General features: G+C 34.3%; 2 protein-coding genes across 6 annotated transcripts in view; one reads left to right on the top strand and one right to left on the bottom strand.

The window, feature by feature from the left end:
• LOC102807527 (katanin p60 ATPase-containing subunit A-like 2) overlaps positions 1-21919 on the bottom strand; it is a 33959-nt gene extending 12040 nt beyond the window's left edge. For both annotated transcript variants that reach the window (XM_085506980.1, XM_085506981.1), the window contains exons 1-11: positions 21806-21919; positions 19135-19302; positions 13071-13137; positions 12572-12623; positions 10935-11130; positions 6795-7004; positions 6284-6460; positions 3560-3742; positions 2457-2551; positions 2121-2228; positions 538-703 (exon numbers count right to left, since the gene is read on the bottom strand). In XM_085506980.1, the coding sequence (XP_085363106.1) occupies positions 538-703; positions 2121-2228; positions 2457-2551; positions 3560-3742; positions 6284-6460; positions 6795-7004; positions 10935-11130; positions 12572-12623; positions 13071-13137; positions 19135-19302; positions 21806-21859 (1476 nt within the window). In that variant the 5' untranslated portion in view covers positions 21860-21919. The remainder of the gene's footprint in view (positions 1-537; positions 704-2120; positions 2229-2456; positions 2552-3559; positions 3743-6283; positions 6461-6794; positions 7005-10934; positions 11131-12571; positions 12624-13070; positions 13138-19134; positions 19303-21805) is intronic.
• A 130-nt stretch (positions 21920-22049) lies between these two features.
• Positions 22050-22828, top strand: part of LOC100313703 (PIAS-like protein) — a 41499-nt gene continuing 40720 nt past the window's right edge. For 3 of the 4 annotated variants that reach the window (XM_085506673.1, XM_085506672.1, XM_085506674.1), the window contains exon 1: positions 22050-22189. In XM_085506673.1, the coding sequence (XP_085362799.1) occupies positions 22166-22189 (24 nt within the window). In that variant the 5' untranslated portion in view covers positions 22050-22165. The remainder of the gene's footprint in view (positions 22190-22828) is intronic. The other variant, NM_001168158.1, reaches the window with a different exon arrangement.

Raw genomic sequence — 22828 nt, 5'->3', positions numbered from 1 at the left:
ATGTGTATAAGTATTTTTTCCATCAAAAACAAACTGTTGTTTATGCTTGCAAGAAAAGACACATTTATAGTTCACACTCAATAATCATGGTATGAATGATATCCTTTCATATTTTACAAACATCCGTTGAATTTTTTATTCGATATACATGACATTATTATACATCTGTCATCGTACGCCATAAGTTACAGCGTGCCGAAATTTTGCGGGGTATTTTCATTCTACCATATTAGGAAACGTGAATTCCAAATATGGAATGATTGCGCGCGTAAGCGTTCTCTAATAATAAAAACAAACATGGCTGCCACCAGGACTCCATACAAAGAAGTTCGCTGATTCTGTTCTTTTTAGATTTGGGCACTCCCATGATGTATCCTTGGTAGTAGGATGCATAATAATAAGGTTATTACGAAGACACTTCAAAGTATGTACTCAGACAGTACGCTGTGTGCTGGTCGATACTGCTGTTGTACTGTCTTTGTGCAAAACCGGTACTTTGAGGTATTTTCGTAATAACCTTATATTATCTTTTCTTACCTGTGCAAGCAAATCATAGTCTAGATCACTTTTCAGTTGTAAGGGTTGATCTGGATTAATAACATTGGGTAAATGTGTTTGGAACATGTTTCTCCTAGCTTCAAGTGTTGGTAAATCTACCAATATTCTTTTCTCCAATCTCCGCAGCATTGCATGGTCCAATTCCCTGTAAATCAAAATATCAGTTTACAAATTATAGGTTTGTTTTTTTAATTTAATATATCTATGATCTTTTTGGCTCAATTCAAAATCTATTTATTCAATTTCACAAAAGGAAGTAAATACTTGGCATATCAATTAGGCTGAAGTAATTTTCATATTGATTTGAAACAAGACATGAATGTCACAGTCCCCAACATTTAATTATAAAATACTCATGTTAAAATAATACATGCAACATCTGCAAACAGGTGCTCTGAGATTTGTAATGGTACGACCCATTTATCCACTAGCTGTGACAACTGAAGCAATGTGTCTGGCAATGATTTATAAACTTTAACTGCAAAGTGTTTTTACTGATTTTCAACTTTGTGACCTGGTATTTCAGTGATGGCTCTTTATAATGGAATGCAATTTTTACAGTTTAAAGATATAATATACAACAACATTTCTGAACACTTTTTTAGCTCTGCTGTCGACAAAGTCAACACTGCGGAGCTGTTCATATTACTGATTGTCTATCGTCATCGTCGTCAACTTTACAATTTCAACTTCTACTTCAAAAACGCAATTCAGAATATTTTCAAATTTGATATGCAAGTACCGTGGATGGGTTCTTTCTCAGAGTTGTTCATTTCATGTCAAAATCTCAAATTCTCTATTTTTGGTGAATATTTTTGTTATTTTTGGTAAAAAATGATATTTTCGACTTCTTGCTAAAAATCGCATGTCTGATTGCTATGATATTATATATATAGGTACTACAGGTAGTCCTCTCTCAGATTTGTTCATTTTATGATGTCTTTAATTTGCTAATTTTAATGAATATTTTTTCCGTAAAAAGTGATATTTCGATATTTTAAGTCTGATTGCTTCGATACTATACATACCGGTATTGTTCATTTTCTAATGATATCTTTAGTTCTTTAATTGAAATGTGCATTGCTAACAGCGAAGCTATCTTTTTAGCTGACAGGCTGCTTGTTCAAGATTTCAGCATTAATTTTTCATAAAACAAAACAAAAACCAGACTGTGGTCCATTTCTGTCACTGATTCAGTTCTTGACATCACTGAAAACCCTAGCATTACAATCTAAGCTAATTATTTATTCTGAGCATGCTCAGTTGTTCTCTCAGTGTTGTTGGGAGAGGGAATTTTGGATGAAAATCATGAAAAAGACCCACTTAGGATTTTCAGATCTGGAAAAAAAAATTATGTGCATATTCAACAAAGACTTGTTCATCATCCTGCCAAGTTTTATCGAAATCTGCTGCAGAATATAAACGTCACGCTGCGCCTGAAACGGGGACTAATTAGTCAATATTTTCCTGCCTGGAGCTCAGTCAGAGGTGTACAGAATACCAAATCAATGCAAGTTTTGTCATTATTGCCATTATTCTGACGAACACTGTAAAATACTCACCATGGTAAATTAGAAGCTGCTAATAAAAACACTAAATCATCAGATTTTGCTAAACCATCCATCTGGACTAATAACTCAGTTTTCATTCGCCTGCTTCCTTCGTGTTCACTAACAAGCAACAAAACAAAAATGATGTATTCCACCATATATAACAAAGTTGACTACACCCAGCATTGTGCATGTCATCTGTGGGCAATCGTTCAATGCACAGGTAAATAAGTATAAAGCGAGCGTGAGGCTTGCTCGGTAGTGACAATAGATTTGTCTGTAAGATCCAATAATAATGATGATCTATGAATTCACTGAATCTGACATGCATTTCTGGGTAATACTTACTTTCCAGACTGTCCACCTCGTTGACTCATAATAGACTCCAACTCATCCAGGAATATAGTGGACGGTGCATGGAACCTAGCTAATTCAAACAACACCTACAACAAGAAATACACCCGGTATTTCACTTTTAAAGAAATATTACAGCAGAGTTACAGGGCCATGTATCACATATTGCTTGTGTAGACTTATTGTATGCAAACTTACAGCATGGGAAGAAAGGCGTGAACTTCAGAATCTAGTGGATTTATTTGCAAAATTTGTTAACAATTTTATGACATATACAAATGTTGAGATACACCAACAAATAAAATTGCAGAATAATGAGAATCATTGACATTGAACACATTTCATTCAACCACCTGAATTAATTTCTGGAGTTTGTCATCTTTCTTTGTTGATTTTCATAAAAACTAGACTGGTATTTATTAATGTTTCTGTGTCATTAACTTTAACTAATCATGCCAATGTAAGGTGGGGTGTCTTGTAACTACATGATCAATAACATTAACTGTGGTACAAAATAGAAATTATGTTATTGAAAAGCTAAAAGAATTGATAAATACGATACATATTAGGCATTATTGGTTAACAGTGCATCAACTGAGAGATTGTTTTGTGGAAAATCTATGACACACTAGATAGGGAAATTGTTTTTATTCGGTTTCACTTCTTTTTAATTCTAGGGGGCATAACAGTATGGATATGTCCATTTCTGGTGTATGTATTGTCAACGAGAATCAACTATTTACAGGCACACCAAGAAGGAAACTATACCCCACTTTGAAATGAAAGAACCACATTATCTGACTGACGTCAAATTGAGCAAGTTATCAAACATTTCTCAAGCATGCCTGGGCCAATTTTATTCAAACTTGCTATGAATAACACACTTTATGTGTTACTGATGCATATCAGCTTGTTTTAAACTAATTCGAGGTACCTTGACCAAAGTTTTTCCAAGTTGGTGCCAAGATATAATGGTATGCATGTTTTTTGTTTTTATTTTGATGACCTTTGACTGACGGGAGGCCATTTTTTCACAAAAAACACCCCAATAACAAAATTTGAACATGTCAACAACAGTTTCTCAAGCAGTTACTCACTCTGACTAACTTTTCAGAATCTCCTCTCCACTTGCTCACAATACTTGATGCTGAGATGTTGAAGAATGTGGTATTGCATTCAGTGGCGACTGCTTTAGCTAAAAGTGTTTTACCAGTACCAGGTGGACCGTACAGCAATAGACCTTTCCAAGGTGACAAGATACCCGTAAACAACTGTGGATACTGTGAATCAATAACAAACATTGTACTTTTTTGTATTCAGTACGATAAATGCAGTAAATTATTCCGTGCTGTGTCCTGTAATTGCATTCATTTTCACTAGTACCGGTACTTTAATTTCACGATGTTTTTGATATTTGATCATATTTACTGGGTTTTAAATTCCAGTGAAACAACAAGTTCTATTGTAGTAATTTCACCATCATCATGTACACATGAAGTACCGGTACAAGGTTTGTTATTCTTGAAATTTCTGAAAATGTGTTTTTCATTCATAGACTCCACCAATGAAGTTGAACAAAATATGATTCATAACATTTTATTCGTACACACATCTGTGAGATATAACTTGGGGATAACATAGAAGTATGTATGTTAACATAGAAGTATATTATATTCAACTTGAGGCAAACCCTCCTTTTGTTGTGGGTGCGCACTTAGTAACATAGTAACCAGGAATGATTGAACTACTGATTGATGACTTTATTTCACAAACAGTCAGCCATCCAGAATTATATAAATGAACTAACTGAGGCTTATTATAATCCTTGATGTTCATACATATGTTAATTTAGCATTACACACTACAATTCAGTAAATGACCTTTGACATTTATGTTTTTAAATTGAACAAGCAGCCTGTCGGTTGAGATAGCTCCGCTGTTAGCAATGCACATTACAACAAGTCATTGAAAATGACACAGTCCCCGTTAAATTTTTGAAAGTTCTCTTTGTGCTGTCATATTAAAGCAGGGGGGGTTGTCGTGAGCGTGTCCTTGAAACTTGAGTTCCAAGTGGCGTACACAACAGATTGTTTATTTACATCAAAACACGTGTTCCGTGTAGTAGTAATATGGCCAAAAATAAAAACAGCCATTATTCGTCCATCTTTGATCTGATTATGAAACACACTGATATGTATGATGTATGTGCCAAATACGAATGAAAATGGTACATAAATTGTGGAAATATAGTAGTAAAGCCAAAAAGTCAGATTGCTGTCAATCAGCCATCCTTGACCAGATTTAGAAACAAATTGTCATGGACATTTATTTTAACATGTATAAAGTACATGTATGTGCCAAATTTGAATGAAAACTGACAGAGCACGTCCAAGATACCGCATAAAAAAAACCAAGATGCCTGTCAATCGACCATTTTTGATCCAATTGCGAAATAAATCGTCATGGACATGTATCCTAACATGTATAATCTATGTACCAAATTTGAATGAAAACTGACAAAGCATGTCCAAAATACAACATTTTCAAAAAACAAGATGGCTGCCAGTCGGCCATTTTGAATCGAATCGCTAAACCACTGCATGTGCATATGTCCCAGATAAAGTACTAGGCACATGCAAAGGATGAATGAAATCGGTCAAAGGGATTCTGAGATATGACTCCGGGCGGACGCACGGACACACAGATGCATGGACGCACGGACGGAGACCGAATTATAAGTCCCAGTTTTCGGACTTCATCCGAACAGGGACTAATTAAAGAACTGAAGATATCATTAGAAAATGAACAATATGTATAGTATCAAAGCAATCAGACTTGCTGTTTTCAACAAGAATTCGAAAATATCACTTTTTACCAAAAATGACAAAAATACTTGAGAATTGAAATGAACAAAATTACAAAATTATTCACCAAAATAAGGGACAACATCAAAAGTTCAATGTAGGATAACAAACTTAATTCCTTTAGTTTACAAATACTCCATGATTTTTTTGACTTCATTAAAAAATAAAATCGTTTTTGTGGGATGGAAACTTTTTGAGGTCAAACCCCCCACCCCCCATCCCCAAACTAAAGCAAATAAGTTTTTTATCAGACTACGATCTTTTGACGTTGTCCCTAAGAGAATTAAAGATATCCTCACAAAATGAACAAATCTGAGAGATGTACACATGTAGTACCTATATATGTAATATCAAAGCAATTGGACCTGCCGTTTTTAACAAGAAGTCAAAAATATCACTTTTAACCAAAAATGACAAAAACATTCATCAAAATTAGAGATTAAAGATATCATCACGAAATGATGAAATCTGAGAAAGGCCCACATGTAGTACCTATATATGTAATATCAAAGCAATCGGACTTGCGGTTTTTAACAAGAAGTCGAAAATACCACTTTTTACCAAAAATGACAAAAATATTCACCAAAATTAGAGAATTGAAGATATCATTACAAAACGAACAAATCTGAGAGAGATTCACATGTAGTACCTATATATGTAATATAAAAGCAATTGGACTTGTGGTTTTTAACAAGAAGTCGAAAATATCACTTTTTACAAAAAATGACAAAAATATCCACCAAAATTAGAGAATTGAAGATATGATCACAAAATGAACAAATCTGAGAGAGGTCTACCCAAGGTACATATACACCAATGATCAAAGCATTCAGACTTGTAGTTTTCAAGAAGAAGTCGAAAAAGTAAAACATTGACACGGACGACGGACAATCACTCGTATGATAAGCTCCGCTCGACAAAGTCGACAGCGGAGCTAAAAAAGCAAACATTTGCTACCTTAATGGGATAAACAACAGCCTCTTTAACCAATCGTTTTGCAGCATCTAGACCAATAATATCATTCCATCTCACATCTGGGTTTTGTAAATAAATATCTTTACTAATCGTCTGTGCTAGTTCTCTCCATTCCATGTTGTAACCGCCAAAACCACCTAGTGGTTTCAATAAGCGTTCCTGATAGAACAAAATTGTTATAAATCAAATTTCTAACAAGTTACCTGGGATGGCACAATGGGCCTTAAAAATGACCTGTCATTTACTTTTGAAATGTTGGTCCAACATCCTGGGTAAGGTTAAACTGCTGATATTCAGAGTAAAATCATCAACAGAGAAAAGGTAGGTGGCTACTTTTATTGAAACACATAAACTGCTCCTGAAAATATATTTCAAATTTGGGGAAAATACCACACATTTTGACAAACTGATGTAAAATTCAAATGTAAAGACACTGCCTGAAAAAAGTAAATAAAAATAAATCCTAGCACTATAGAGCAAAATATGCACTCACCGAAGCATCATAACTGTCCTCATTACCGATATCTTGACCAGCACCTTTTATTGCATTATTCAACATTGCACGCATATCAATAATTGGTCCTCTTCCATGAGGTAATTTCCGCGGTCCATTCTGAGTTCTATCATCTTGCTTTGTACTGACTGTGGAGCCAGATACAGCTAGATCTGACAGAGGATCCCCATTAGATAGACTACCATTCAACTGAAAATATAAGACAAAATCGTACAATGTTACCGCAATCAACATGACACAATGAGCGCGAGTCCCAAAATTTGAGCGATGTGCTCAAGTCTCGACCCTTTACTTTTTTCACTCCTCTATTTTCTCAATTAGTTTTATGATTTTCTTACTGATGCAGTTGCACATATGATAATTAGTTCATTTGCTGCTAATATCCAAGATAACATGTAGCATTGCTTGAAGCTATCAATATTTCATCTCGTGCTACACGATCAAAATATACCGGTATCAACATTGCTTCAGGCAGTACCATGTGATATCTCTGGTATTTGCCATAAATAACTACCGTAATTGTTAAATACATCTGCCACTGAAGACACTAGAATTCAGATGTTTATAAAAACCTTTAGGGATATTTTCAAAAGTGTTTAAATCGGCGTATTGACGTCTTCTTTATTTACAAAATGGACATCATATTCAACGTCACATTTGAACCCTTTTTTTTACATTTGGTGCAGCTACGTATGACGGAAATAGAAATTATCACACAGGAACTGCATTTTGGGCTTTTTAACTCACTTATAGCACGTGCATCTACACAGTATGACATAATACAGCACAGATCAAAAAATGTATATCACATACTGTGAAATACTTTATTTTCGCTTGGAATTAATTTTCACTGAAAGAATGATTCAGTGAAAATAAAATCCAGCGAATATACCTTTTTCCTTATATTTTACATTCAACTCGTCAGAAATAGTGAAAATAAATTCCATACAAAACACCCAAAAAGTCTTTTCAGCAAAAATTAATTTCAGCTAAAATAAAGTATTTCACAGTAGTTTAATGTGACATACTGCCAAGTTTGTTTTTGCACATGTACCTGAATGTTTTGCAAAAGCTTATACGACCCAATGACTATGGTTTATGGTAACAATGGTGATTATCGCAACTCTTGATTATTGTCAGAGTAGCATCAATCCTCACCTATGGATCAGATTGTTACAAAACTCTAGCAGTAATCACTTGTGTATATTTACATCTACCTAAGAAAAAATATATTCTTGGAATGTGGGATTTACTACTCCAAGCAAGAAAACATTTATAAAAATAATGTTATTCCATGAATACCACAATGTTTTTCTTCTCAAAAAATAATTATTTGTTCATGGTTAAATTAGTGCAAGATTATTTTGACATTGTCATATGATCTAGATATTCAGCTGAGATGGTCAACTATTATGTGCACACATTCAATGACATATACTTTTGTGTTGCTTTGTATGAGCATAGACCCTCTTTTAGAGGGTCTATGGTATGAGAGTATAGCTAAAATGTTGAGTAAAAGTTTGAATTTCGATTTTTCATCAATAACTTCACAAAGGTGTAAAGCAGATGTAGTTCATTCATAATAAAGAATTGACAGGTAATTCAGTTCTAGTTTGTGATTGTATTTATATTTTATGTACTGATTATTTCCAATTCCTGAATTACCGGTCGACACGATGTAATTCTATTTGCACCTATGTAACCTATCTAGCAACAGGCAGGGGTAGGAACAAATAATATAAAATGTCAAAAGAACATAAAACAGGCAACCACATTTTCAAAAAACAAAATGGCTGCCAGCCATCTTGGATTTAATCAGTAAACCAATGCATGAATATATGTCCCAGATGAAGTACTAAGCACATGCAAAGAATGAACAGATTTGGTCCACAGGGTTTGGAACTACTGTATGAACGTGGACAGACAGAAGGAGACTGACAAGTCCCCATTTCAAACGCATTCAAAATGATTTTTGCAAAGAAAATGAACTAACCATGATACATGTATGTGTGTGTTTCGCTGAGTATGACCGTTACATAGTTTTTCATCTCCAAAAATACTCTATGAAAATATTACACTATAGCCAAAGATAAATTGCATGTTCGTTTCTTGCTACAACAAAATAATGTGCACATTTTCAGAGGCTGATACAAACTAGTTGAAAGATGATGGCACTTTTATTTGAGGTTCTTTTTTCACATTGAGAGTTTGAAACACGGTTACTCTGTGACTCTGTGAGTTTGGAACATTCAAAATCTGTCCCACCTTCCCGTTTGTTTCAGGTCAAGCAATATGTGCAAGCGTAAAAAACAATAAGAGTAAGACACACAAACACTATCAATTCAGGAATTATGAAATATTAAGCCTTTATTTTGTCTTTATCTGCCGAAAATAGAATCTGCTGTTGTCTTCTGTGTATAATTAATGCTTATTCTCCACTTCATTTTTGTTTTCATTTTTTTACTGAAAAAGCTGCACAAAAAATCTGACCAACTACTAAACAGAGTAAGTGTTTCAATCAACAAAGCATTACATGTATGTACATACTCATAAGATATCTGTAAGGGAAAACAGACTGGGATGTACCAGGTACATTCAACTTGTGAACAACTAAAGCTAACAGACACACAAATGACTTATAATATTGATGTAATTTATGTGATGAACGTGAAATCAATAAGTGTAGGAATCAGAGAATTTGAAAGTTGTTTATATGATGCTGATGCAGAGGAATGTCCTTTGATTAGTTACTCAGTTGTGATCTTGTTAAACAAAATCTACTTGTGCTATACATCTTATTTTAATCATACTGAGTAGGCATAGGCTGAACAGGAGCTGGTAAACAAGTTTCCAATATTTTTAGGAGGAATTCACAACTGCCATCCCATTATGATGTACCGAGGGTATATTGTGCTGAACATAGTTACTATGACTATTTTAATAAAACATATAAAAAATGAAATTCTAATTTGAATTAACATTCATATTCTTAATAAAATCATTGTCCAGTGCACAAGGAAAATATCACAACTAATTTGCATGATAATAGAATACATCAATCAGGTCTATTGTAATTAATTGTTATGATGCTGTGGCTCTACTGTTTATCACAATGGAAGTGTCCCTTGTCTGCAAAGCCATGACGGGAACTCTAGATATTATAGTACATGTACGAGGGTGCACCTGGTGAATTCATTACAGATTGGATTTAAAATTAGTAATAGAAACTGACTAAGAGGATGTAATCTGATCGGATCTTGAGATTGAGGTGAAAGTAATGAAACATTTCAAACATTCCATATAAATTGTTAACTGATGTCTGCTCTGAGACTTCACTGCACCACAGTTCAATATAGAGGGACTGTGACTGCACATATATTTGACAAATTTAATCTTGTAAAACATACATCTCAATTATCATTCTCCTTTGCAGAGACTATGAGTCACTAAGCTAGGTAGTTGCCAGGGAACGCCCCACTAGTTTCTGCCACAGGCTAATTTAAATATTAATAACTGGATCTACTTTTTGCTTTGCCATGAGTGCATGCACTTCGCTCCCTGGGGTGCCTAAAGTATGTATGTAAGTATGAAATCAAGCCCAGTTGCATTTTATATTTGAGAAAATTACCTAAACACCTTTTTACCTATTGATTTCAGCTTTGCTACCTTTTTCCTACTGATTTTTTATTTTATTTTTTATTTTATTTATTTTACTTTATTTTAATTTGTTTTTCCAATGGACTACATTTTAACAATTATATCTGACACAATGATGCATTTAACACATGATGATTAGCATAATGTTTGCAAATACAAATCAACATTTCATTTTTTCTCTGACATTAGGTCAACCGGTAGTCAGAATATTTCTTTATATACCAACAAATCCATAAACTTCATGCATCTACATTGTCAAGAAAATAATTTTAATAATATTTTTTTTTAAGTAATGGTTGATGATGTTTTGTGCTTTTCTGTGTTTTGGGGAGCAGAATGGGAGCCAGTCGACCAAATGTCAACTAAAACCAATAACAAATTGACATGCATCGTTTTTGTTGGACAGACCCTGAAACACCCAACAGAATCACAGCTCAGAACATGGACTAAAATTAAACTCACTTGTCTTTGTGGATCCTTTGGTGATCTGGTATCTTGTTGCTGTTGTCTTCGGAGTGCTCCAGCACTGCTTGATTTGGGTCGAGCTTGCGTTGTGCGAGAAGCACTACTTGTATTTGTTACAGTAGTTGTATTAATACTAGTGTTTTGTTCTGGTGGCTGTGGGATACGTGGTAAGGAGGGAGTGCTACTACTTTTGCTGTGAAGATTGAAATAGATGACACCATGCAATCAAAAGACAAAGCTTAAATCTAATTGGAATAATCATTCAAATTCATGCTGCCAAACATAACTAGAAAGTTTTTACCAATCAGGGTTAAGTTATTTTAAAAGCAAACCACAACAAACGAAAGAACAACCACTGATTGGGGAATTTATGCAATTTCTGCATTTTCTTAAATGTTAGTCATTCATAGTTTGATTTTAGTTTACTGAGCATGCAAACAAAACCGTTGACTCATGTTGTTGATCATGCAGTAAAATGAGAGTGAAAGTCCGAGAAGAGTACCCAAATAACAAACACACATATCAAGTTTTCTAAAAATTTTTTGTGTCTGTGTGGCCATCAAAATCACCATTCTACGTCTAATCAAAAATAGTGTGAATTTTAAAAAAGATGTGCTATTTGACTTTTTGTAGAAGATGCACCAAAGCTTCCTTTCTTTGCAACACACATGAAATCAAATGTTTCGTGCAAGTGCAATGATGATTTGAATGATACAATGTAGTTAAAAACCATACAAAAACACCACAAAATTATTACAAGTTCAGAAAAAAATTTTTTAGTGAAAAAAACCCAGCAAATGCGCAGCAAAAAAAAAGCCAAGCAGTAATCATAGCAATAGCAGAGATAGTTAACACCCTCTCAGTAACACGTGTCCCAAAACCATCAATACAATTAACACGGGGAAAAACGTATTAAAAAACGTATTAGAGTTAAAAACATATGGTGACATAAAAGTGCTTAATTCACCTCTTAGTACCGTTGTCCAACTTTTTATTACAAAAGGAATGGCTCCTAATACCAGTAATAAGCAGAGTTGGTTATTTGTGTTGCGATATCATTAGTTTTACAATAACAGAATCTTGCATGGAATTTTGACACGCAAATTAAATTAAGATGGAACATGAGCTGCATTTTTGGCAATTTTTTTTTATATTTTAATATAATCAAAGTAATACCAGTCTAAATTATCTTGGTGGTACCAAACAAGAAAAGATGTACTGTATGTAGCACATGTATTGAGAATGATTCAGATGACTAAAAAATGGTGGTTTAAACAAAAATCCATTTTCCAGCTGCATAGCTACTATTATATATTCTAGTATTTTACCCTACATTGTATGTGTATTCATTTGGTAGTATTTATGTCATCATTTTGTGGAATTAAAAATACAAACAATTTGGCCAAAAATAACAGCTGATGAACCGTAAACACATTGCCTGCTGATGCCAATTTCTTTTCTCATTTATTATTTGATATTCGTTAAGGCTTACAGCACGCAATGTGTGAAACCATGCAACACAAAAAGTTAGTACATAATTACTTGGTTGTTTAATTGACGACAACACATACTAAACTATGGACATGCATGAGTTACATTAAATGCATTTATTTGATTTATAACTAAAGTCTCACTTTTTTGATAATTTTCCACCAGTTGCTGCACCAGGTCTTGACAAGTTACTTCCTATAAAAAGTACATTACATAAAAAGTACATTATTTTACATTCTCTCTATTTATGATGGCATTAATTCTATCAAATTAATTTTAACTAGTGCTGTTCAGTGTATCTCAAATGGTAATATGCTTGTTCCAGGGCACAGTATATTTTATACTAGACTTGTCCAGAACATGCTGTTGCAATTTAATTTTGTTTCCCTGATTTCGAGCGTTTTTGTGTTGTTCTGCTCACATGTTACATTACATGGATATTAGTAATCCTTTGAATGCTATAGTAGAGTATTTGCAGATTTTTCAACAAAAATGATCCATCATGATTAAATTATATAAAAATAGTCAATACGTAGGAAATATTGCACTAAAAAAAATGTTGATGGAAAAACATTATATTCATGGACAAAAATTGTAAATTTACAGTAGTTTGAAATGAAATATATCTTAGAGATAACTTACCACTTGATAATTTTTTAGTTATTTTGGGGTACTTGTTAAATTTCACATAGTAATACGATTCATATTCCTGTTGAAAAAAATAACAATGTAAAAGAAACATATTGTAGAATAATGCAACTACACACATACATGTAACCAGGCCTCGCTGGGCATGGTTAATAAAAGAACTGTTAAAAATTATATGCTTAACAATCATATAAAGGAAATGAATTTATCACCAGGGATTTCTATTTGAATCTTAAGGGCAATATGTTTAGATGAAGAATAATTGTTCATACACTGTATTGTGTCTTCGCAACAGTCATGATTTGGTCTGGAATAAGGTGTGGGTAACTGTATACTTACAGACTTACAGTATATACTTAAGGTAGAGATGCAGTTTATTTGGCTTGCTTTTTAATTGAGTCATCAGACAATGAAGATGGTATTATATATCCAGCATGTTATATATTTTCTGAAAGCTTATTATACAAACTTTGTAAAACTTGTCTTTATTTTAAATATCCAGAATGCGTTTTTGATTTTGGGTCAAAAATATGCTTTTTTGGACAAAAGTGGTTTAAAAAAAATTATCTCAAAAACTTCAAGTCCGTTTGTGGGTAAAATTACATCACTGGATACCTTGGTATACTACTAATTCAAATGCGTCCACTCATCTCTCTAACGGCTTTCAAAGTCGCACAACATGACCTCAAAGTTCACTCTTTTCTATTTTTGCATAATTTATATATCCATGTTAATTGCGGACTTGTTATTTTTGTTCCACTCGCAGTAATAAACTGTCCAGACGCGGCAAATGGCCAAAGCGTCTATCAGCTATTTTAATTTAAAACCCAAGAATTCACCAAAAACAGAAGACGAGAAAAAGGCTAATTTGCATATTTGCGCGTTAAACCGGGAATTACTGCTTTGTCATACTTTGTCATACTTTCTAGACTATTGAAATTGAAAGTTAACGTATAGACATAGACATTTTATGTAAAATTGTTGGACCAGAACAACTGCTCTTGAATATATAAATCAGAAACACGTCATTCATACCAGTGTTTTGATGGGGTCGGTAAAAACATGTGTCAATGCCCAGTAAACATGACATCATCTCATGAATTATTAAACAGGGGGCGGTCCTAGGAAGGTGACTTTTTATCACGATCAAAACATCATGGCTTCTCTTCGATGTATTTTCAATAAAAAATCTACGAGTATTTCAGAGCCTATGGTTTACCGTGAAGAGTACAAAGTGGGATATTAAATTAATTATCCTTGATGATTTTTATGTAGTATTTAGAACCAACTCCAGGAAGCGAACGCACAATAATAAATAATCGCGTAATCCTAGAATCGAAAGGCAAGGCACAGAAGTTTTGTTCAGCGTTTCCAATCCCATTTTTCCCACTGCAACAGATTTGTTAAAAGAAATATTTGAATTCTGTTCGTTTTTTAAGGAGGCAATTTTTTATTTTTTCCGATTTTGGTAACGCCTTATTCAGGGATTTTCTAAGACAGTCGCAGACAATCAGCGCACAAATGTACGTACTAGTACAAAACATGCTGTTGTACTGCCACCGACGGTCGCCTGCAAGGAGAGAGCTCCAGCTCCTAACGTAAAAGTTTTAAAATTTCGACCGATTTTAAATAATTTGTGTTGGAAATCTGACATGTTTTAAGAGTGCAAAATTAAGGTGCATTTTCGAGCGGTCGAATTTTTCTGAATAGAAATCAGCCAATGAAAAAATAGGAGTGCTAAACAGTGTGCTCGTTAGTTTAAACAAGCAGCCTCTCGGCTGAGATAGCTCCGCTGTTAGCAATGCACATTTCAATTAAAGAACAGAAGATATCATTAGAAAATGAACAATATGCATAGTATCAATGCAATGGGACTTGCTGTTTTCAACAAGAATTCAAAAATATAATTTTTAACCATAAATGATTGTGGTTTTTAACAAGAAGAAAATATCACTTTTTACCAAAAATGAAAAAAATATTCATCAAAATTAGAAAATTGAAGATATCATCATGAAATGAACACATTTGAGAGTGGTCCATATGTAGTATCTATATATGTAATATCAAAGCAATTGGACTTGTCGTTTTTAACAAGAAGTCGAAAATATCACTTTTTACCAAAAATGACAAAAATATTTACCAAAATTAGAGAATTAAAGATATCATTACAAAATGAACAAATCTGAGAGAGGTCCACATGTACATGTAGTACCTATATATGTTATATAAAAGCAATCGGACTTGCGGTTTTTAACAAGAAATCAAAAATATCACTTTTTACGAAAAAATGACAAAAATATTCACCAAAATTAGAGAATTCAAGATATCATCACGAAATGAACAAATCTGAGAAAGGTCCACAGGTAGCATCTATATATGTAATATCAAAGCAATTGGACTTGCGGTTTTTAACAAGAACTCAAAAATATCACTTTTTACCAAAAATTACAAAAATATTCACCAAAATTAGAGAATTGAAGATATCATCACGAAATGAACAAATCTGAGAAAGGTCCACATGTAGCATCTATATATATAATATCAAAGCAATTGGACTTGCGGTTTTTAACAAGAAGTCAAAAATATCACTTTTTACCAAAAAATTACAAAAATATTCACCAAATCAAGAGAATTGAAGATGTCATCATGAAATGAACAAATCTAAGAGAGATCTACCCCAGGTACATACACACCAAGTATCAAAGCATTCAGGCTTGTAGTTTTTTAAGAAGAAGTCGAAAAAGTAAAACATTGACACGGACGACGATGGACAATCACTCATATGATAAGCTCCGCTCGACAAAGTCGACAGCGGAGCTAAAAAATGGAATGTCCGTCAAATTGACGTAAACTTCCCCATTTTTCACGGAAAAAGCAAAGGTCGTGGCCGAGTTGCAGGCTAAAAAACTCAAAAATCAAAACAAAATCATCAATCAGTAAGTATTATGACAAGGAAAACAAAACATCAGACGAGGAGAAGCGGTCAGCGCGTCAAAAGAGTTGTTAATGTATCAAGTTACCTCTCTCTGTGTTTATTTTTCATTGAAATTATTTGCTTGTTTTCAATTAATTTCAATCAAGCATACCTCTGCAATTTATTTTAGCATTGTCAGTTGTTTGCTTCATTGAATTAAACGGAGTTCGTCCGGTTGCAAACAAAGCTGTCTCGCACCACCTAGCACCTAGCATTGGACAAAAGATACACGAAAGTTTGTATCTTCCCGACCCAGTGCAATATATCCGGTTAGAATCAAAGCTCACGTGTCCCTTATTTGGGGGACCAGATTCTGCCGTAAATTCGGGATGGGATTTAGAAAAAAATAAAATAGGACTTTTAAGGTGTATTTTGGCGTCATTTTCGGACATTTCAATCATTCCGTAGTCATTGACGTCTATTCAAGAGTATGATGTTTATTGTGACTAGCGTGAATGGGTAAGCTTCGTTTCGACAATGAGCTGTTATCACTGTAAACAATGTTAAATTATTCTTCACATGCTCAATTTATTTTTTGAGAATAATTATTTACAAATAAAATCTCTCAGTCAATCAGAAACTCGGATTCACGCCTTCAGGGAAAGTCACGTTTGGATGCTCACATCGATTTTGTTTTTTGTTTGGCGGGCTGATGCCTTCAGTGTAGCTTTTGCCTCTTCCGACATAGAAATCATCTGAATCTTCTTTCTACCTCTCTTTCTTTTCACACCACGCATAATGTAATGATAAAAATTAGGAAAAAATGCTGAGGAAATATAATGTTTGGTTTGCTAGCGAGCGATAACTGATTCGAGAATAATTGCACATGCGCGTGAATTGAATAGAACTATGACCCGTACAATCTCGATATGCATATTGTCAATCAAAGGTCCTGTTATTTGCTTACTCATGCAAATTAGGCAATTGGACATAAACATTGCCATGTGTGAGTGTTTTTTATTTTTAACCAGAAAATAAACAGCAATTTTAACGGTGTTCCAATAAGAATTCATTGGTCAAATTTTCACAGAATGTTCTTCAGATAAGAATCTATATAAAAAACGAAAAAAACTATTTTTGATTGAAATTCACAAATAAACTGCATCTCTACCTTAAAGGAATTGTTTACCTAATAACAGTCTGTAATAATGTACTGTAAAATTAGCTTGGAGTTTCAGAATATTGATGGAGCTTTCTGGCACAAGTGGAAGAATTTAATGACCAACTCTTTCCCCTTCTCTCCAGACACAAATTTTGTCAGATAAAATGTATTTTTTTTAACCAAAAACATATTATTGCTGAAGAAAGTTTGACTGACATGTGGATTTGAACAGAGCTATTTGTAGCACATGACAGATGATAAAGGGGAGGGAAAAACGTTCATAATCACAGAAAAACCTGCAGCATTGATAAGCTAGTGTCGCACCCATAGTTTTCTCTTGTAAACTTTGGGGCAACAGTCGCTTCCTGTCCCTTGTTGTGAGATTGTGTAAGTTGTTGCCACATTGTTTGTAAGTTTGTATGCTGTGCTCAACCTTGTGTGATAGTGACATCCCCCGTTTTCATGAATGGTCTCGCCCATCATCGGTTGTTTACTTCTAGAACACTGTCATGTGATCATGGCGAACCTCGTAGGAAACAGTGGAATCTGTACAAAGTTGTTATGAATGATGTGACTCGCGCATAGCAATGGGCTGAGTACGCTTCAACGCTAGATCAGAACTTAGCGAGAGGGACGAACAGCGCGAGAATGAAGGAACGAACATCGCGAGGAGGAGGAAACAGGAGAAACAGCGCGAGGACGGAGGAACGGGTACAAAAAACAGTGGAAGGACGGGAAGCAACGGAAAGGCTGTGGGGAAGAGTGAGAGTGTTGGACAGGCTTATCGTGACACGAACACTGCGCAGTACATGATTTGTATTGTTTGCGACAAGTGCTTGTAGGAAATTGAGTCGGACTTGGTTGTAATACAGCGCAACGTATGTAAAGTACGTGTGTATGAAGTCTAGTGTGTGAAATCTTGCTGTTCCTGTGGTGCCGTATATTGTTGTTTTGCCTCGCTGTGACAGAAATCCCCCAGGAAATCGCCGTTTATGTGTTCTGACGTGGAAAAGCAGCTAAAGACCGAATAATGAACATTGACTTGTGAGTTATTTATCAGTGCACTTATTTCTGTTTATTCAGACTTTTCTTGGGTTGTTTCCCCTTTTTTATTTGTCACTGTGTGTATCTGTGTATGCGCGTGAGAGACGTCAGTGTCTTGTTAGCTCAAATGTCAGTTTGTTGTTTCTTATTGCTTGCATTTAGACGTTGTACTAATATTTGGGGTCACTTGTGTTAGGTGGTGACAGTATTTGAGGAAATTTTACCCATTTGTGTTTAGTTGGGTTTCTCTTTATATATTTCTGTGCCGCGCGAATTTCCTTTTGCGTTTATCGATTCTACTTTTAGCCAGCTGACATTATACGTAGCAAGACTATGCGTTTGTGTGAGTGAGTGGCAACAGGTTGCACGCTATTCTAAATAGTGTGATTTCCTTTATTTATTGACACAAAAGTAATTGTATTTCATTCGAGTGTGGCAAGTTTACTAGTCTGAACATAGCCTATTTATGTGTACCTTGCCTACATTGATATTATTGAATATAGCCAATTTATTGTGTATCTTTAGTGTGTATTTCTCATTATATTGTCACCTGTGTTATGTACTTATAGCAGTGCAAGGCTTGTTGAAGTGCATTTACGGTGATATTGAACTTGGATAGACTCGTGACACCACGAATCGCCCCTGAAGATAAAATTCTATCGTATACTCTCACCAGTGGGGTCCCAGAGCTAGCTGGCCCTACACCAACAGCAGAGGAAAGAAACGAGAGGTGCGACACTAGCTAAATATATACTAGTGCTGAAAAAGTATATATTTGCTATATCATTGACTTCAAATTGAACGAGGTAGACACCTGAGGCCAAAACTTAGCATTGAACAAAGAAAATGCAATAAATTACTGCAATAAATTAGAAGATAAACTGCATCTTTCACAAAAGATTTTGAATCATTATTTAAAATCACCAAAATTGCTTTACCTGTAAAACTGTGTCTAGATCGATATTGTCACAAACTTCATATCTACTCAAAGTGATACTTGCTTCTCTTTCTAAATTATTAGCCGACTCTCTGTAACCTTCCACATTCAAATAATGTAATATCAACAACAATAAGTTCTTCTTTCTTTGTTCATGTCGTTGTTCTTCCTGCGATAAAAAACATGCTCACATTAAAGTGCCTGAGCAATGCAGAATATCAACTTTCGTTTTGAGAGCTATCATGCTCTTAGTTATGACTTTGTTGCAAATGCATGCATTCAGGAGAAAAACGGCGATTACTTTGGCATTTGGAACATAGCCCCTGGCTTGTAATTCAGGATTTCTACTACCGGTAATCCATAGGAATAATTTTTTTTTTTCATTCAGTGCAACCTTTTGCACTTTTGCACATGACACTTTTCATAATGGTACAATGATGTATTGTTGAGAAAATCGTGTTTGTAGGAATGGTGTGTTAAAAGTATTACTGTAAAATATGTACTAGAAACCGCGGCTTCTATTAAAATGGTACAATGCAACAGAGGGAATGCGGCTTCGATTAGAGCATCTACACATATGAGAAATGGTGAATTTTTGGGTCTCAATTGTTCAAAAAGAATGGGTGCGGCTTCTATAAGGGATGCAGATTTTACGGTATGTGTCTTCTAATAAATGCAACAGTTACTGTATTTGCAAAGTATCACCTTGCCAATACTAGACGAATATATCACAGAGCAATTTCGTATTTGGTTATCATTGAATTTTCAGTGTTTTAGAGTATTGTCAAGTCATGGAATCGTATACAGAATTCTCTCTTTGATGATTGTAGATAGACAATATTACTTAATCAATATTTGATGTGAAGCATTTTTAATTAACACAACACTTACTAACACTGTTTACATATTACATATTTTCTAGGACAGTTGTGTTTAATGCTTAATTGATGCACAATTCAAATAGCAATACATGACATACATTTATTGTACTGAAAACAATAAAAAACTTTGCTAATAGTATGAGATTATTCACAATATACTGGAATAACTCTTGATTTGATTGTAGTTACTCAAAAATGAAATGGCTTTCAACTAAGTTTTGCCGACAATGTATGTAGTATGGCCCAGCAATATTGAAGTTACTCTGGACAAAAAAGTATTTCTTTATTCACCTGTTCTAGTGTTTTAAATTTATTTATGTCATTTATGACCTAAAGTTATAATTCTGAAAGTAAAATTTGGGACCGACCAAACACCCAAATGACACAGCACCTACTTTTTGATGAATTTCACACTGACAACCACTTAGATGGAAGTGATAAATCATTGCTGAAATAAATATCCTCTTGCATCACATCTGAACATGAATGGTTCAACTCTGACCCAGTTCAATATTATTGCACACTGTAAAATGTCTTTTTGAAATGAGCAATTTAAAAAGTCTGAGTCAACTGAACATGATGTTACATGAACTTTTTTGGTTTACCATTTTATACTTCCTCAGAAAGAAACTACTACTGACTGGTACATAACGCAAATTTGCCTGGGTTGACATGATCCAAACTGGATCTATGTAAATAATCCTTCTGTTTATGAATGGTTTGGCCAAATAAAAATCTTCCCTCACATTCTTATTATCTGAATATGTACAAATACTGGTGTATGATTGCAGTGAAGAACATGTTGCATCAAAAAACATCAAAATTAATTAAAGTTTCAAAACTAATTTCACTTTATTAAAGTCAGATACTAATAAATAACTATTGGCAATATACCATAAACTGTTTTAAATTTGCAAGATACACATTTTCTTGACTTTTGTGGGTAAGGGAAGATTATTTTGAACTCCGTGCGAATCCCCCTTGATTCTGGCTGCTGACCATTTTCGTTCATGAAATCGTCGGATATCATCAGAAAACGCAGGATTTGTGCAGTTTTGAATAAAACCAAGTTAGCGATTATGAACAATGGTTATTAACGTAACACCTGATCCCCTCTAAAATTTGTGTTCCGCATTTTAAGGTAAGAAATCAAAATTTGAAACCGACAGGGTGTCGATTTACTAGGTGCCGTGTTTCACAACTTGTTTATTTATATACGTATAGCGGATGATTTTTTTTGAAAATTAGTATTTATTGATTTTCAGCCCCCAAGTGACTGTGGTGATAAAGTAATTATTAATATTAAGAGTAATCATAATTACGTTAATAACACAAAATTACGTCAGTGAGTCAGTGAGATCGAGTTTACATGCAGAGGACCACTACACCAGATGGCAGATCTGATGGCAATACTAAGATTAAAATAACTACATTAGTACTGTGTTGTACCAAGAGGAACTACATGGTTGTAGAAACATGGAATTTGCGGTGTCAGACTTGACTTGCTGGTTCGGTTCGACAACAATGTTATTTGACGACTGTGCGCTGCTACGACAGTATACGTTTCTATCGACAAGTCTCACTGTGGCTGGGTTGTTCTACGTAAAGTACCGTGACAACAATTTTAACGTTTCCTCTCAACCTGATGTCTTGGACTCAGCTGTGCGCTACCATGTCAACAGACAACAATCCGCAGCGCGAGTGCATTTGGTCAAAACAAGTCCAAGAAACTAAACTAAAGGAACTTAATTTTGACATTGTTTGCATGTCAACAAAATTAGATAAACTCACTGCTTCTCTTGCTTGATTTGATGTCCTCAGAGTGGCATAGCTGAGAGATTCCATGTTTGATATCAACGATTACACCATTTTCCCCCAAGTTAGTTTTCGTTCAAAATGGCGGACAAGACTGGCCCCTTTTATTACCCAGAAGTCAACGATAGTTTTTTTTTAAAAGGTGTTTATTTTGGTATATTACTCGCAATTTATATTCCAAATAAATTTTAAAAAAAGTTCCGATCTCATTTTTTTTAATTTTGTCGTAAATTACCATTTTTTTAATTTGTTCTCATATGATTTGCATAAATTAAAAAATCCAAAACGAGGTTGACTCGTTTACGCATGCTCAAATTGTTATGAAAGAAATTCACAATGGCGGAAACGTCGGAGTTGAAGGTGAGAAATCGTCATTTATTCGCATTTACGTGATCAAAACTATCCGAATTAGATGACACTATCGTCTGAATGTGTATCTTTATTATAATGTTGTTGAAATGAATGTCTTCTCGTTTGTTTATATGTTATATGTTCGAATTAAGATTTTTACGCACACGACATCGCCATCAGGGAAGTGGGGGCCCAACAAATTCGTAGGCAGCAGTCGAGTCGATATTTGTCGTGATCTCAAACGAGTCGTTCGATTTTGTTGTTTTTCACATTTAATGTCTTAGTTGAATTACTAATCTGGTGTAATTCTCATATTTTGACATGTTCCCCTGCTGTCTATACGTGTTGTACGTTCACGACGTTGACTTTTTGTCTACAAACTACACACAACAGATTTAGCTAATTTTCAACAAAATTCAGGGAAAAAATCAAACAGAACTACCAATCACAGAATTTTAAGTCTATAAAATACTGGATTTATCGTCACTTATCACAGGTAAACAATCATTTAACACTCATCATGTAAATATAGTGATATTTTTTGGAGAACTAAAATTAATATTAATAACAATAATTTATTTTTTACCCACACATACTGACATGTAGTCAATCATTTGTATACTGGTACATATTAGTGATATACTTTAC

Source organism: Saccoglossus kowalevskii, chromosome 13 (assembly GCF_978046115.1).
Source record: "Saccoglossus kowalevskii chromosome 13, keSacKowa6.1, whole genome shotgun sequence".
In the NCBI taxonomy this organism is placed as follows: Eukaryota; Metazoa; Hemichordata; class Enteropneusta; family Harrimaniidae; genus Saccoglossus; species Saccoglossus kowalevskii.
The sequence above is the reverse complement of the archived record's forward strand: the minus strand, read 5'-3'. Positions and strand labels throughout refer to the sequence as shown.